The sequence below is a fragment of the Podarcis raffonei genome, chromosome 6 (genome assembly GCF_027172205.1).
Source record: "Podarcis raffonei isolate rPodRaf1 chromosome 6, rPodRaf1.pri, whole genome shotgun sequence".
In the NCBI taxonomy this organism is placed as follows: domain Eukaryota; kingdom Metazoa; phylum Chordata; class Lepidosauria; order Squamata; family Lacertidae; genus Podarcis; species Podarcis raffonei.
In genome coordinates, this window is record NC_070607.1 from 86,032,069 (window position 1) to 86,049,975 (window position 17,907).

Here is a 17,907-nt window from a genome sequence, read left to right on the forward strand (position 1 = left end):
CTGGTGAAGACCTATAACATATACATAATTTGCTTCTGTACATACAGTATAATCTGGGTTTCTGGACTCCACAGTCGCTAGAGAAGTTGTTTATTATGTATTTAAAGATTACATTTTCATGGGTATCCAAAGATGGAAACTCCTAAGAATGGCCCTACAGTTGGGAACACAATGTGAATCAGCTAGTTGGTGTCATTAATTTTCCAGGACTCTTGCATATAGTATATGAACCATGCAATGTCCAGATTGCTCTGATCCCCCTCCGTTTTTCCTTTCCCATTTATATTTCCACTGATTTATATCCCTTCCAAGACAATGTCACTCAAATTAGAGTTTACAACCGTAAGCCAGAATTAGTGGGAAATCCAGAGAGGTCTGTGGGCACATGCAACATGATTCCACACAGAGACAGAGAGGTCTTGGGTTTCCCTTCTAGCGGTGGTCCCCCACACCAAATGGAATGCTGCTCCTAATCTTCAGAAACCCAGATTCCCAGATCTCTGACCTTGCACTCATAAACAAGCAAAAGCTTTTGTGTGGTTCTCCAGACTTTTGAACAAATTCCAACCATATCCCAGGATTGAAGCCCCAACAGTCTATATCCACAAGCCTCAAACCACTTACTTTGGAGTAGGCCCAACAAATATACAAGAACTACTTCAGAGTTAGTTGTTTGAGAACTGCAGCTTATATTAATGTAACAGCTTTCTCAGAAAAAGATTGAGAGATAACTGCAAGAATGAAGAAAAGCTACCACTATGAAATGAATCTCTCTCTCTCTCTCTCTCTCTCTCTCTCTCTCTCACACACACACACACACACACACACACACACACACACAAAGTGACATACTCACAAACACAGAAAAACCAAAAAATGCTACAATTCACAAAAGTGAAGCCCTCTGTTGTTTTTAAAAAATGTCACCTCCACCCAGGGGAATGAAAATTTACTTTTGCTCTAATAAAACAACTGTGCTGTTTGTTTTTTCTAAAAAATGGCTTACAGATATGGATTCAAGTTTTCCGAATTCTTTGCCAACTTTCTGGATGAATTTATATAATAAAATGTGATGCCATTAGCAATGCAACAGTGAATGTCCATTACAACAAAACTGGTGAAACTCCACATTTTCTATGTTCACTGACTATATAGCTCTGTGCACCACTCTGAATTCGAAGCCAAGTGATTAGCCTTCCCTTGTCTCTGAGTCACCATGTTCAAAAGGCATATTCCTGTTATCTGGGGTGACGATGAAGCAATGAACGTGTACAACTTCACACAAGCAATACATAAATACTTTCTGTAGAGAGGAGTGTCCCTGCCCACATCCTTGAAAGGCAAAAAAACCAAAAGCTGAATGATTGGTGGGCATTCCATATCAGTATTGCCAGTCTGTAGATAAAAGGTCAATGTGTTTCTCATTTAAATGACGGTATTAAGAACAAGCCCTTTTCCCTTCGGTTACATTGGTTGCTTGATGCAGTCCTTCCTCCAGGTTCATTGCCAAAGCGGCAACCTGTTAGCTGAGTCATCATTTTGTGGTCCACACGGACAAATGAAGTTAATTTTGCTTCTCAAGTGAAGTAATGTGCATATTATTGTGTTTTGGTTTGATGGTGGCAAAAAAGGAAACATCCTGGTCCCTGTCCGCCTGCAGAACTAGGACAGTCTCTTCAACGGCTTCAAGGTGAGGGTTGCCAACACTTCTAAAATATACTAAAATAGGGGAGCGAAAGAGAACATTTTAGTCTGAGCCACATTGTTTAGCACTTAGCTGTTCATTTATTATTTTTCCGAAATCTTTTAACACACACTCTTGTCCAGATGAGCCCACAAGGGATCTTACAGTAACTTAAAACAAACAATAACACACAAATTATAAAAAACAAGAGCCAATAAAAAGTAGATACAAAAAATTAAAATTACTAACAGTGCCAACCATACTCAGAAGCAAGTCCCCTCAATTTCAATGGGACTTGCTTCCAGGTGAATGGGTACAAGATTGCAGCCTAAAACCATGTACAGCAAGGGAAAGAAACACAACAGTGACAAAAGTCTGGAGAAACAAATGAACAAATTACAGTTTGCTGAAAGGCCATTAAGGAAAAGGCCAAATGGGACCCACTCGGGAAACTGGACTAGACTAGGAGGATATTCAGTCTGACTTAGCAGGGTTCTCCTTATGATGATATCTCAATTTGCACTGGGTTTTCTGGAACACCAGAACCAGGAAGACACAAGTCCAACTGATTAATTCAGGGGTCAAAGCTGTGAACCACAGTAGGATGTATGTGTTTGGTGAGTAACCATCTCTATAAAGGCCTTTGTTGAAAAGGAATGAACAATTGAAATGCTCAAGTTTTTTCAGATTACAATACAATTGTAATCCAAAACAAGTAGCAAAAGACAGCACTATTACTTAACTATGGAGATCACACTGCTAGAAAACAGTTTATGTGTAGAAGGAATTAGCATACCTTTCTCCAACAATGTTTGCCTCAGAGCTTTAGCAAGCAGAACCCTTACATTTGGCACGGGATCGGAAGCCAGACTTAGAAGGCTGGGTAACAAGTGTTCAACAAAATGGTCAGCAGGCATGCACTCCTCTTCAACGACTGCCTGCAAGAGAAACCCATCGCACATAAATGCTAAAACACCAAGCATCATTTTCAATAAAAGCAATAATCAAGAGGTGGCATCTGCTGTGCACTAAGTAAGTAGCTTAGGAAAGCCACAAATTCTTTCAGCTTCCATCTGCAGAAAGGAGATAATAATAATGTCTTACAGGATTAAGAACACAAAGGGATTTCGAGAAGGTCCAAAAGGATCTCTCCAAACTGGACGAATGAGTAGTAAAGTGGAAAATGTAATTCAGTGTAAGCAAACATAAAGCTTACACCGGGCCAAAAATCCCTAATTTCACATAAGCATCAATGAAGTCTAAACTGGCAGTGACTGGCTAGGAAGAAGACCTTGGCATCATGGTGGAGTGCTTGGAAAAAAATGACAAGTCAGTGTGCCGCATTTGTGAAAAAGCGATCACTAGGAAAGGGAATGAAAATAAAACTGCCAATACTGCAAACAGTTCTGATCAGCACACCTCAAAAAAAAAAAGCCACTGTAGGGCTGGAAAAGGTTCAGAAAATGGTACCCAATATGATTCAAGCAGATGGAGCAACTCCATCACAAACAACGATTGCGATATTTGCAGCTTTTTAGTTAAGAAAAAAAAGGGCTCACTAGGTGTGTACAAAGTACCGCATGGGGTACTTGAGCACAGAAAAGTTCTTCTCCTTCTCATATAAGTCCTAGAACCCAATGTTATCCAATTGAAACTCTGTGTTGAAAGATTCAGGATAGACTAAATAAGTGCTTCTTCACCCAGTGCCTAGTTATATGATGGAATTTGTTACTCCGAGATGTAGCAATGGCTACCAACTTGGATGGCTTTAAAATGTGGCCAGACAAATTCACAGAAGATGAAGCTAGCAATGGATACTTGCCAGCATGGCTGTGTCCTACTTCCTGTAGCGGAGGTGACAGGTCTCCGAACACCAATTGCTAAGGGACAAAGTGTGCTTTTGGTCTTCCCTTAGGGATCTGATTGGCCACTGTGAAAATAATGTGCTAGACTGCATGGGTGTTTGGTCCGATCTTATGATTACAAGAAGATAATGTTTTCAAGGCTCTTGGAACACCCTAAGAGGGTACTTGAATGCAAAGTGTTTATTAATAAGAAGTATTCTCAACATCCCTCTCCAAGGGGGCACCTCAGTTTCCCTCGTGGTACAGTTTTAAGCTGCAATATAGGCCCCGATACATCAGAGCCCCTAAGTAAATGGTATCAAAACAGGTGAGAAAGGCGGAGAAAACGGGGGGGGGGGATAATGTGTAGTAGTTAAGTGGGATGGCAGAACCTCCACTGAGAGTCTTGATAGGACTTGCTGTCAATGGATTTGAGAACTCTTTTGCTGGTTTTAATTGTGTTCCTACTTGTTCTCTCAGTCATGAGTGGTGCCCCCTCTGAACAGGAACCATTCAAACTAAATCCTTTATCATTAAGAATCCCAAAGTGCCTTAGTATCTATCCAAACAGGCACAAATTTAAAAGACAGAAGATTCCATTACACTGATTCAAGGTTATACATGTTCCTCCTGTAGATGTTCATGTCATAACTCCTATCCCTTTCTTACTTCACACAACTCAGAGTAGCATGCACACAGTTTCCCAGGTAGTCTTCCATCCAGTTAGCTTCCATGCCCTGCTTATCTTCAGCAGTATACCTGTATGAAGGCAATTCTGTTCTTTATTCACACCCTAGTCATGAAAGAAAGAAAGAAAATCCCACCTGGCAGATGAAGGCAAATGCTTGTCTTCCAACCCACTTGGAACAATGGCGGAACCTCACAATCAACTCGTTAATGAAATTTAAACCCAGAGAGTTTGCACTGTTTGCATAAAATTTCTGTAATATTGCCACAACCTGGAGGGGGGGAAAATCAAAGGAAAGAATCAGGTCATGAATAGTAACAACTAAAGGTGGCAATGCTGGTGCAACAAATGCCTAAACATTTTCCAGATTTAGAATCATAGAATAGAATCATAGAATCATAGAGTTGGAAGAGACCACAAGGGCCATCGAGTCCAACCCCCTGCCAAGCAGGAAACACCATCAGAGCACTCCTGACATATGGTTGTCAAGCCTCTGCTTAAAGACCTCCAAAGAAGGAGACTCCACCACACTCCTTGGCAGCAAATTCCACTGTCGAACAGCTTTTACTGTCAGGAAGTTCTTCCTAATGTTTAGGTGGAATCTTCTTTCTTGTAGTTTGGATCCATTGCTCCTTGTCCGCTTCTCTGGAGCAACAGAAAACAACCTTTCTCCCTCCTCTACGTGACATCCTTTTATATATTTGAACATGGCTATCATATCACCCCTTAACCTCCTCTTCTCCAGGCTAAACATGCCCAGCTCCCTTAGCCGTTCCTCATAAGGCATCGTTTCCAGGCTTTTGACCATTTTGGTTGCCCTCCTCTGGACACGTTCCAGTTTGTCAGTGTCCTTCTTGAACTGTGGTGCCCAGAACTGGACACAGTACTCCAGGTGAGGTCTGACCAGAGCAGAATACAGTGGCACTATTACTTCCCTTGATCTAGATGCTATACTCCTATTGATGCAGCCCAGAATTGCATTGGCTTTTTTAGCTGCCGCATCACACTGTTGGCTCATGTCAAGTTTGTGGTCAACCAAGACTCCTAGATCCTTTTCACATGTACTGCTCTCAAGCCAGGTGTCACCCATCTTGTATTTGTGCCTCTCATTTTTTTTTGCCCAAGTGCAATACTTTACATTTCTCCCTGTTAAAATTCATCTTGTTTGTTTTGGCCCAGTTCTCTAATCTGTCAAGGTCGTTTTGAAGTGTGATCCTGTCCTCTGGGGTGTTAGCCACCCCTCCCAGTTTGGTGTCATCTGCAAATTTGATCAGGATGCCCTTGAGTCCATCATCCAATTTGTCCATTAACAGTAATTGTTTTAGTCTTTAAATACACAGGACAAATCACAGGAAAATTATAGTGAAAATTGGGGCAGCAAGAAAAAATATATATGTTAAAGCAGTCTAGTAAAACAAAGTATAACATGAATAGCAACTGTAGACACAGGGAAAGTACAAAAAGCTTACCAGCTTGAAGGAGATCCACCTGACTTCAGAAACTTTATCTGAACAGAGTGTTAGTGCAATATGCCGCAAGTAGTCATATACGTCATTGGGGTTATAGAGCTCCAGTATCAAAATGAGTTGCCTAAAATAAAAGAGAAATAATAATTTACAACACTGTCTTATTGGTCAAAGAATCATAGAATTGTAGAGTTGAAAGGGAGCCTGGGGGTAAGCTGGTCCAACCCCTGCAATGCAGGAATCTCAATTCCATCCAAAATCATACCAGACCCTGCTTAGCTTTGCAAATGTGCTAGCAGTTTTATTGCTGCACCACTAGGATGGCCATTCTATCTTCTTGCTCAAGAGGGGGTTTCGGGTGACTAACAATGCCTGGTAATTTATTTAGCAAAAAAATATATTATTTCATCTAAGTAGTTTACAAAACATCTGAGAAGTTTACACACAAAACCCTAAAATAAAAGCAGTAAAAAACCAAGTTATTTTAAAAACAATTAAAACCAGCTGTAAACTAAAGAGAGATTAGAACACGTCAACATCAACATGTCTGGATATGCTTGCCTAAACAAAAATGCTTCAAGCAGGCATCATACAGTGAAGGCACCTGCCTGTTGTGAAAGTGTCGGCTGGGCCACACTGAAAGAACAATTTCTTACAAGTGCACAACAAGTGCTGTGTGGCATCTGTAATGGTGCCAGTTCCACAAATCGAAGCTGTCAAGTGAGCACATATGGGGTAAGGGGATCCTGTAAGTAAGCTCTTAAGGGCTTTATATAGCAACAATAACGACTTGAACTTGGCCCAGTAATAAATTGGAAACCAGTGCAGATCTCTGAGAAGAGGTGTTAGGGTCTCACTCCTATCAGCAAACGTGCTGCAGCGTTTAGAACATCAGCAAATTTTGAAAGCAAAGTACAAAGTACTACCACTGTCTTATTAGACACTTTATATTTTGGAATCCACACAGTCGATATTACAACCATAATAAGAAATGTAAACGGATATACTTGTCACTTAGAACTGAGAACCTTGTACTGAAATTACAAGGTTCTACACTAGATGTCAGTGTTATTACACAGAATGATCGGCTGCATAGATTTATAGTCCTGCTTTTAAGTGGCCCTTGCTATAATTCAAAGCCAAATGGAAACCACTAAATAGCAAATACATACAAAACCGAAACTAGTTTCACTTACTCTGCAAGCTCATAACGAAACCGCCAATTCCTGCTGTTATCCGTAACCACAAATTCTTGTAGCTGGTAAAGGTACTCACGTCTTTTGTCAGCATGAAGCAACTACCCCCACAAAACAAAATCCAAAATGAATTAATACTTCACAACTGAACCTATTAGCAACTGAGCATGAAGACTAGTAGATCATATTCAATATTAATCTAGCACAATTCTGAAGCATTAAACATTTCTTTCCTAAGAACAACTTTTCCTCATTCAGGCTAAATGCTAGTCTGCTGTAAAGTTTAGTGCTGGATCAGGACTGGACTTTAGACCCTGCTCTGCCATGAAGCTAACCTGTTAACCTTGGGTTTGCCAGCTCAGACGTAACTTCATGAATAAACAATAGTGAGCATTAGACATGTGAGCTTCCACAATTTGATCCTGGTTTGTTCTTACTAAACAAGCCACAGTTCCCTAAGCTGTGATGTAATGAAGAACTGTGGCTTCCTTGAAATATGAAGCATAAGCTTCCAATCTCCTCCTCTGGTACATGAAAGAAGAAGAAAGAGAAGGAAGCCCACAAACCCAAGACCAACAAGGGCTCCTCATGCAGTAGGAAACCATGGCTTCCAATTACGGCGGAACCAGACTTCAACCTAAGCTACTAAACAGGGCTCTTAGGATAAAATGGGGAGAGAGAAAACCACGCCCAATGCCCTGAGGTATGTACACTACCCTAACAGAAGGACAATAATATAACAAATAAATCTCAGTAGTAATTTGTTTCTGACAATGGAAGCACAGGGCTAATATAAAGTATCCCATTTCATTCGTCATTAATTTCAAAGGTTCAAGTAGTCAAAACATTTGCAGATATTTCAATTAGGAAGCAGATCCTGATAATGCTGACCAGTAATTATTGTTTCATGTAACTTCAACTTCTTTATGCAATGTGTTCATGATTTTAAGACCAATTTAAACATTACATTCTCTGTACAGTGGCTGCCTAAGCCATTCACCAGTATCAGTGCAGCACAATACTTAAAAGCAAGGCCTATGTATGCACACTATCTACATACCAGGGTCAACTTTGCATTGGACATATATAGCATTTGCAGTTAGATATTACAGAGGTTTGGGCTGGTACACAGACTTAGGGGGCCTTCAGTCACAGAGTGATACCAGTGGGACTTCTCTAAGTATGATTAACAATGGAAAATCATCCATTATGCCCACTATGAAAGTGCAGATTGGGAAATATATTTTCTGGTGGTGGTGATGGTGGGGAAAATGTTTATGAATTAGTTATCATTTTTTTTCCCTTTCAAAAAATTAACATCTGGGATTTCTATTCAATTAGTACATCCATTTTTGACACTTCTTCAATCATATGAAGCAATACATAACAATGCAGATATGGACCGCATACCAACACAATGGGCTGCTATCCAATGCTGTGATAGCAGATTTCTGCTCAAGGAACCGGACTTCACTTTCCTCTCCTTCCTCCTGCAGCCCTTATGCACTCCCTAAATCAGCTCTGGAAGATCCCCCAATCCTCTGGAGCAGATTTTGAAGGTGCAGTTAGAGAGTGAGGAGTTAGCATGAAGTTAATCTTCAGAAATGAAACATTTTTTTCTCTTTTTTGGCTTTTCCATGTTCCTCTCTAGACCAGGGGCATGCCTCTAAGAAAAATATAGCTGAAACAGAGCAAACATGAACGACTTATCTCCATCTACCTTAAGGAAGTCATAAAGATGTTTAAGGATTCCAATTCGCACTTCATCCAGATCTTTTAAGAAGCCGTTGAAAATAGGCACTAGATCCGCTGCTGTTAACTGATCTCCCAAAATAACAGCCAGCTCGTGAATAGAGAAAGCGAGTGTCCGACGCACCTTCCACTGTAAACAGTTAACAAAAATGGAAAACAAGACTGAACTCTGCTGAGCAAATATTGCAAATTTAAAAGAGCTATCAAACCACGAGGGCAACCAAGCACAGAGCATTAGCTTTTTTTAAAGGCCTCTTCTCTATCTTGTCCTTCCAATTTCCTGAGTTGATTGTGCCAGATTCTAACTTCATTCTTGGTCTTTGAACTCAACAGGGTCCGGGAGGATAACAGGATTAGTTAGCTATAATGCCCACTGCTTCCCCCTGGCAATAGTAGAACACTTTGCATGAAGACAGTAAAAAGCTGTGCTTTCTGGGAAGCTTTGCAAGAAGCAAAAACTTCCTTAGTCTCATTCCATAGCATAAAGTTATACCTCTGTAGAATTATTCGCCAACCTTCCACCTCAAGGTGGAAACAATTAGGGCCCCAAATACCACTAGCATTGAATCTGCCAGGAATATCATTTCTTAACTCGAAAAGAATTTGAGAGGGAGGGACATATATAGCCAGTTTAATTAAAAACATAATAACCTGACTCATGCAGACACTGTATGTCATATAGATTGTTTCACTTTATCTTAAGCTACACAGAGTTCATGGAACATGGGACATTTTATTTTTAAGCATAAAATGAACTTTGTTCTTGGCTGCATTGTGCATATGTGCACCTCTCAATATTGGCTAGGCAAGGTGCTCTCTTCAACCTGCTATCCTGACAGCCTGAAGCTGGATTAGTTAAAATGAACTGTAATCTTATTATGGGCCAGTGAGGAAAGCAAGCACTTTATGGAATTTGAAAGGTTTAAGTTGTATGAAGCTTCTTCTCCCAGTCCTTGTAGCTGATGGGAACTTTTGGGGCTCCATTAGGCAAACTAGCACAGACGAATGTGCACTAAATATCTCATGCTCCTTACAAATCTGACACATACACCTGTAAAACATGCGGCGTTAAGTGATACTTGACTGCCATGTGCTTTACCTGTACATCTGATGCCAAGGTCTCATAGGTGTCTTTCAAACAATGCCAGTTCTGCCTACCAAGTGTTAAGGCCACACCAGGAAGGCTGTACGCACAGTGTTTTGCAATTTCCGTATCAACAGTCTGTGCTCGAGCAGGGTCCGTCATAGATAAGTACTGGTCCAATAAAGGCTGAGGTATGATATCCTGGAGACAAAAAAAAGTAAATTATTGATGATAATAATAAATTAAACCAGAGAAAGAATGCGTCAGCACTGAAAGACATCTGTTCAAGTATAGCGTTCCATCTCCCCGTTCCAGATGGCAACTGCACAGTGAAAACAAGCACGTGCAAAACTACAGCAGTTAGAGAACACAGAGCAGGCCAAACTTTGTCAGCTCTATCATGGGAAATAGTTCATACACATAAAGTTCAGATGGATATGAGTTACAAATTACAACTGAAAATAGCAATTTGTGTGCATTATTAAATTATATAGAGAATTTGTTTGTATATTTTAACTATGCAAATTATACCCATAATAAACCTGATTTAGGGCCTTGGTCACATGTTACTTTCTGAAGCTTGTGAATGAGACAGAGCAGGAAGAAAGCAGGACATGGGTGCATGTCCAAGAACGATCCACGCTCATAACCAGGCTGAGAAAAGAAGGCCTGGTCAGCCTTTAAGTCTATATTCATTGCAGTTCACAAAAAAAGCTTATACTTCAGATTCTGCCAGAACCAAAATACTAAGGCTGGCTTCTAGACATTGGTCTAAAATGTTTAATTTATGGGAGATGAACTTCCCTATAGCACATCATTAAGAAATAATTGAAACAACCTGTAATTTTGATTTCTCTTCTTCATGAAGTGGATCATTCTTTTCTGCCTCTAAAGCTTTGTTGTCCCCACTGTGTTGCTCTTCTGAGTCCTGTAAAAGTGCATAATATGCATTTATGGAAAGAACAAAACAGTATTTGGGGCACCGCATTAAAATTCAGCACAACACGAACAGTGAACATCTATGTAAAAATTGAATCCATGCTGCAGTGCTAAAAAATGTAATCAAAACTATGCTAAGCCATACAAAGATGTAAGCACAGAGAAAAGGTTCTATATTCATACGAGACTTCAAAGGTTCCATGACACCCATGGGGTTTGTCTTGGTTTGTTACTAGCCCACTGAGTCTAGCCCAGTGGTCTCACAGCAGCAGTTCCTCACTGGAGACTTATGCAATCCATGAATTCATGAATGCTCTGGGGGATTTTCTGATGGAGCTGGCAGTTCCGCTAAAGCCCTTGTCTTGCTACTGAATGGCAAGATGCAATGGGCCATTGATGTGATCTCTTTCAATTGTATCAATAGCCCATGTTATTATGAGTAGTTGTGGACAATGGAGCAGGCTGGATCATGCCTAGAGCACAAATGACATGGAACTCTGCAAAGAACTTGCCACATGAAAACGTTTCTGTTTTCGTTGGCCTATTCAAACACATAACTGGTTACATGTTTTATTGCGTTTCATTCTTTTAGATGTTTTTAAATGTGTTTATTCTACTTTTAATTTTAATACAAATATGTTTGCCACTCTGGAAGGGTGGGATATAAATTTGATGGGTAAATAAAAATAAGATGACTGAACATGTGCTATAGCACATAATCATACCTATTCAGTGGCAGTGAAGGTCTACTTTACTGCCCCCACTGCCATGACACTGAGTGGTGTGAAGTTTATTAAGCTCTAACCTGGTGAATGGGTTATTACAATTCTCAAAAGCTGCAGCAGCAAGCACCATGAGGATAAAATTACTTACCTCTGCAAAGTCTTAGATGCCACTGTTGTGATCAGTCCTGATGAAGTATCCAATGCACCACCTAGACTTTTGGGGGGATAATTTTCAGCTTCTGAGGCCTGAGGATGTGGACAAGGTGCTTGCAGTGATTTGACTAACTGTGTGTCCTCTCAATCCTTGTCAGTCATGGCTAATTTGAGGTAGCCAGGGGACATGACCAGCTGTCCAGGGTACGATGGATGCACAACTGCATGAGGGGTGTTGCCTGAAACCTTTTAAGAGGGGCAATGCAACTCTCCTTTTGAAAACCCACCTTTGACACAGAGATATACAACCACTATAACCTGGTTGCAAACATGCCCTTCCTAAGCAAAGTGTTTGAGAGGGTAGTGGTGGCTCAGCTCTAGGAACACTTGGAGGAAAATGATTGCTAATACCACGGGTGGGGACATGGTCCTCCAGATGTTGCTAGACTCCCAACTCCCATCATCCCCAGCTAGCATGATCAAAGGCTATGGATTATGGGAGTTGGAATCCAGCAACTTCTGGGTCCATTTCAATCTGGATCCAGGTCTAGCTTGGGTACTTGATCAGACAGAAGGATGGCCTTTATTAGCAAAGGGACTCAATATCCCAGCATCTTTTGATACCACTGATCATGGTATCTCCCTGGACCAGCTTTGGGTTGGAGGCAGTTTTGCAGTGGTTCTATTCCTATTTATGGAACTGGGTTCTGAGAATGTATACTTAATTTGCTCTGGTACATATTGTAGAAAATTCCACGGTTCATTCATTCTTCTACCCCATCTACCATGATGATACTACTTTCAACATTTCCTACATCCAACTGAAGGTGCCATTCTCAATGGCCAATCTATAATTTTCAGACTCCTTTCTCCTGGGGATCTGCCAGTCTAAGCATTTATTTGAAGCATTGCAAGGCCTTGGTATTTGGACTGGTTTCGACGGGCTGGGATAAAGCCAGTACTCATACTCAGTTGTGTTTAGATAAATACACAGGCATGATTTAGTGCACTCTGCTAGTTACATTTGGCTGCTATTTTAAGTTTAGGCCCAGTGCCCTGCATTTTCAGGGTGGCAGGCTACAAGTCAGAATAAGTAAGTAGAAGTCTTTAGTGGTACAAAATGACTGACAAGCCATTAACCCCCCCCCCGAAAAACACATTTATTTTTCCTGCCATGACCAAAACTTACCATATTTTTAATCACAGTTGGACTGGGTGGTTTAATTGCCTCATCGTGGCTTGGCAATGATGATAAGGTGCTCTCATTCACTGAACTGGGATCAAGGACCAAACCTGGTGTGTCTTCTGGGTAGTTCCCATTAACTTCTTCATTCTGCTTGATCTCATAGCAACCGACGGAATCAAGGTGAGCAGCTCTAAGTGCAGCAGACAGTACTTGAACCTGAGCTGATCAAATGGAACAAGTCCCATTAAGTTTGTTTTCATGCATCTCCTTTTACAAGTCCTAAAAACCTATGTCAGAAAACCCCTCTCGAAAGGAGCAGAACAAAGCTTTGAAAACTGAACAATGAAAGAGACTGAGAACTGCAAAACTTTTAATATTAACTTATTACACAGTAGTTCTTGAAAGGGATAAGACCTATTCTTCACAAATTTGCCTATCAATGCCTCTGTGCCTATACAGAAACTCTAGATTCAGATGCATTTTTGAAAGATTATAACTTATTTACAGATTAAGTATAGGAGGTTTTCAGCTGCAATCCTGTAAGCATTTACATGAATTCAAAAAAATTACTTCTGAGTAAGCATATGGGATTCTGCTGTGAGATACATAAAACACCACAAAGATGACAATACAGAAATTTAAGGTTCACAGATGTAGAGAAGACCTGGCCCAGGATTTTTTTGGATCCCAAGCTAACCCCACTATTTCTATTTTTAGTACAATAACTAAAACCTCTTTACTGGTCCTAATAAACACATTTCTACTTTGGGCTGCTTTGCCCTCTGCTCTCATTTCTTATGCCTCATTTATTAGATACTATTGTGTTATCATATATACAATACATCTTGGTTTTACCAACAGCTACTACTACACAAGACAGGCTTAGTTTTGCCTTGGTGATCAGCTAGGAGAAAGGTGACTAAGGCAGCAATCCTATGGATGCTTACTGAGGAGTAAACCCTACTGAAGACTTCTGAGTAAACAGGACTGTGTTTAAATCCTGCTTTTATTTAAAGTTCAAACAACCAGACATCTGATCTAGCTTCTGTAGACAACTACACTAGAAGCCAGCTGAATTCAGAGCTGATATTAGGAATTATGAGATCAACCTCCAAAACCCTAACGGCTCTTTTTTCTTCCAGGGCTGCAGTCCACTTTTAGATGCAATTCTAAACAGAAAGGAAGAAGCTGAGGACCTCAGTGAAGGCTGTACTGTGGCAGCACCCAAGTGCCAACACAACTGCCCTCCTTCCTACGACAACTCAAGCAGTAAAATGCTTTTTAGAACAGCAAGAAGTTTTCATCAAATGCTGCTGGAGCCAGACGGCACTTCCCATTTGTTAACTATAGAGAGATGTAGCTGGAATGTATTGTGGTTAAAGGGAACTGCATGCAATCCTAAGACAGAATAGTTCTTCATTATAATAAAACAATTGTGAGCAACATGTTTCCCAGAGCAAAATCTTTTGAAGAAGGGTCTAAGAACACAAGAGCGTAAGATCTTACCTTGAACATCTGGGTCATCCATGTGTTCCTGCAAACTCTGCAGAACTTTTTTTATCTCACTGCTGGCAACACAATTATTACAAAGAACTTCCGACACCGGGCAGCTCTCTTCATGTATTTCAGTTTTGCACTGAAGCAGTTCTAGATCCTGACTTATGTCAGGAAGAGGAGGACGCCAGTATAAGAAGGTATTGAACACATCCTCTGCTGATTGGACCCTTGAGTTCACTTCCTGATAACTGTTGATTTGACATTCCTTAATATCCTTGGTCACATAAGGATCAGCATTATCACTCTGAGTCAATATAGTCTGATCTACTCCAATGTTTACTTGTATGGCTGAACTGTCTTCCGTTGCATCTGAATTTGAATTCTCACAGCTAGCAGAAGGCCCGTCTGTCAGTGATTCCAATTTCCCCCCCACTTGCTCCTCTGAACTGAAAACAGAAGCAGCATTTTTTAAAAATTGAAAAAACAAATTTCACTTAAACATAGTATCTTAGGTAATACTTTAACTGCAATAATTGCAACTTTTCTCTAAAATCTTGCTTTCAAAGATGCTTCATTAAATCAGCTGGTTAGCTTCAGACCTCCTAAGACGTCCTTAACTGATACTGAGGTGTGCAAATATGACATCTGAAACTACCAGCTTTTATCACAAGGACACTTTTCTGTGTATTTTGAAGTTTATGTTATCTAAATAGCTGATAGAAGCCCTCTCTCACTTTATTTTAAGAACTTAAAAATATGAATTGCATTGAAACTACAGACTAATTGATTTGAAAAACAAGTAAAAGACACCATACTACTTAAGGTATGGGTGTGTACATGTGTACCAGTTATTGTCTTGGACCAAAGAATAGAGTTCAAGGTTTAATATAATCTGCAAACTATAATTTAATGTGAACTCACAACTTACTGGCTTGTTACAACATCTGAACCCAGGCTCATGGCTTGATTCACTCCAAGGAAGCCACAAACAGTAACTAAGATTTGTTCTTGACTTACTGCACATGGTTTATTGGGGGTGGGAGGGGGACCACGAACCTGGGTTCAGGCATCACAGCAAGTCAGATCTTGGCTTGTTTCCTAACAGCAGTGGGATGGAGGAAGACCCATGATTTAATGTGACATGAGAAAAAGGTAAAGGTACCCCTGCCCGTTCGGGCCAGTCTTGCCAGACTCTAGGGTTGTGCGCTCATCTCACTCTATAGGCCGGGAGCCAGCGCTGTCCACTTCCGGGTCACGTGGCCAGCGTGACAAGCTGCATCTGGCGAGCCGGCGCAGCACACAGAACGCCGTTTACCTTCCTGCTGGTAAGCGGTCCCTATTTATCTACTTGCACCCGGAGGTGCTTTCGAACTGCTAGGTTGGCAGGCGCTGGGACTGAACGACGGGAGCGCACCCCGCCGCAGGGATTCGAACCGCCAACCATGCGATCGGCAAGTCCTAGGCGCTGAGGTTTTACCCACAGCACCACCCGCTTCCCTAATGTGACATGAGAACTAGGCGATAAACTAAATTAAGCCAAATCACTGTACCTGGATGGCATGTCATTTGCATTGTTGCCTGTTGGGCATGGACTGGAAGGCCGGATACTAAGCGTCCCATCCTCCCGAATGTAAAGACCAGCACTGGAAGGGTTTGCAAAAGTAGAAATAAACGGCCCAAGGGACTGGAAAGCAGCTTGACGAACCTACGGTATTGGAAAAGTAAGAAGACACAATTGGCTTGATAACTATACTTCTGGAGACAAGTGTACACTTTGCTGTTCCAATATGATTCCAAAGTATCCCAATCAACTAAATGGAAGGCATTAGGGCAAGGATAATAGTATACAGTAATTTCACTGCTAGAATGAGGCAAGTTTTAACCGTTTCAGGGATTTGGACCAATGTAAAACATCAAACAGCTAGATATAAGGCATCAACAGATATCATGAGAATGCAGCTGCACATTGTTTTGCATTATATGAGTTACTTACTGGAAGGAGGGGAATCCATTTCTGAAACATAACAGGTGATTGGTGCCTGGATTAAGTCCACATTCTCCCCCAAGCAGGTGGTCTGTTGTGCTTTCAAAGCTAGCAACTGACCAGCTACTAGGCACTTCATATACAACTCTCCAGTCTAGCAGGAGAAAATGCACATGCAGCCCCAGATGCCTGGGCTATGAACATTCAGCAACAGAAACCACACATGGTATTTATGTACATGTCAATGAGTCAGTCCAGAAAGAGATCACTGAGACTGAAGTTTCCTCACTCAAACAGGGTGCTAGAATTCATAGCCAACACTTCAAGAATGACATTTCATTCATCTCAAGTTAAGGAGCTTACATCAGCAGAAAAATCAAACATACTACTACACTTTGGTTCAAAACAAAAACCAAAAGGAAAAATATCAGTATGAGACATATTACTACTTGTTAACAAATAAGATAATGCTTTGAGGTAACTAATAGTGCTTAAAAACCTAATTGTTAAAGAATAAAAATAACTTTTGAGCAAACTATAAGATATTATTACGAGTATGGATTTAACAAAAAAATACACCAAGATAATTTCCTTTGAACCTTAGCATAACAGAATTACTTTTATGTTTTGCAGCTAAGGACTTATGCCAAAGGCTTCACTGAAGAGATGTGTTTTGAAAAAGTAAGATGGTCCATCGGGACCATGAGCATTTACAACAGAATAAACTCTAAATTAAAAGGGCTGTCACAAGTCATCTCTGTATGAAAGCAAAAGGAGAAAGCTGATCAATATGCAATCATGAAGAGTTGATTAAAGTCTGCTTTTGACAGCTGAACTACTATTTGCTTGCTTAAAAAGCTTCCATCATGCATCAGCTAACAGAAACAGAGCTTTAATGACTTGCAATTAATTAGCTGAGAGGAGCAAGTCAAATAAAACATTCGATAATTGTCACTTGAGCTAGTCATGGTCATTTATCAAAAGACAGAAAAGTACAACTGCAATTTAAGATGGACTAATTCACTCTCTACTTACCCATCTGCAAGGGTCACTGATGAGACTAATAAAGAGGGGAGACAGTTTGCTTCTCCGAACTTCAGGTGAAATGGTGTAGGAGACAGCCATAAAGCATTCAGCACAAGCTTTTCGCATACCCCAAACGCTATCAGAGCAGAGCTCAAAAAACTTCGGAATCTACCAAAATAAAGACATATCAGATCAAACAGTTCTAAAATAGCAATTTTACTGATTTGCACTGCAGCCCTTAACACATCTAATGGGAAGACATTTACTTCCAAATAATTATTTGAGGTTTCGAGTAAGGGTTCTCTTTTGAAAACATCATTTGGCTAGCAGTTTCTAGCAAACAGCAGCAAATGGCATCAAGTTAACAAATAAATTAAAGCATTCAGGTTTATTTTGGTAATTTGGTAATTCTGGCTACAAATACTACGTGCAGTTGCACATAAACAGATACTTATGTCACAGAAGAAAGCTAAGCTGCCTGAGACCATCAATCTGATTTATTTCAATCCGTGAAGAGAAGCTGACAGCAGGGTCAGATACCTTTACAAATATTAATGTCCTTTCAGCAAGGCTTAAAGAAGGAATGCTAATGCTGAAGGATTATCCTTGCAAATTGAAGTTATCAATAGCAACCACCATGGCTAGCTAAAGATCAAGCACGACAGTTTTAGCTTGAGGGAGAA

At 40.5% G+C, this 17,907-nt stretch overlaps 1 protein-coding gene across 2 annotated transcripts in view; it reads right to left on the minus strand.

Annotated features, from left to right (window-relative positions):
- Positions 1 to 475: 475 nt before the first annotated feature.
- The window catches only part of LOC128416501 (serine/threonine-protein phosphatase 4 regulatory subunit 1-like), a 37,322-nt gene continuing 19,890 nt past the window's right edge, over positions 476 to 17,907 (minus strand). For both annotated transcript variants that reach the window (XM_053394352.1, XM_053394353.1), the window contains 12 exons: positions 17,234 to 17,392; positions 15,765 to 15,919; positions 14,224 to 14,660; positions 12,721 to 12,938; positions 10,553 to 10,642; positions 9,730 to 9,915; positions 8,599 to 8,760; positions 6,879 to 6,979; positions 5,686 to 5,806; positions 4,353 to 4,487; positions 2,481 to 2,622; positions 476 to 1,719 (listed from right to left, as the gene is read on the minus strand). In XM_053394352.1, coding sequence (XP_053250327.1) covers positions 1,565 to 1,719; positions 2,481 to 2,622; positions 4,353 to 4,487; positions 5,686 to 5,806; positions 6,879 to 6,979; positions 8,599 to 8,760; positions 9,730 to 9,915; positions 10,553 to 10,642; positions 12,721 to 12,938; positions 14,224 to 14,660; positions 15,765 to 15,919; positions 17,234 to 17,392 — 2,061 coding nt within the window. In that variant the 3' untranslated portion in view covers positions 476 to 1,564. The remainder of the gene's footprint in view (positions 1,720 to 2,480; positions 2,623 to 4,352; positions 4,488 to 5,685; positions 5,807 to 6,878; positions 6,980 to 8,598; positions 8,761 to 9,729; positions 9,916 to 10,552; positions 10,643 to 12,720; positions 12,939 to 14,223; positions 14,661 to 15,764; positions 15,920 to 17,233; positions 17,393 to 17,907) is intronic.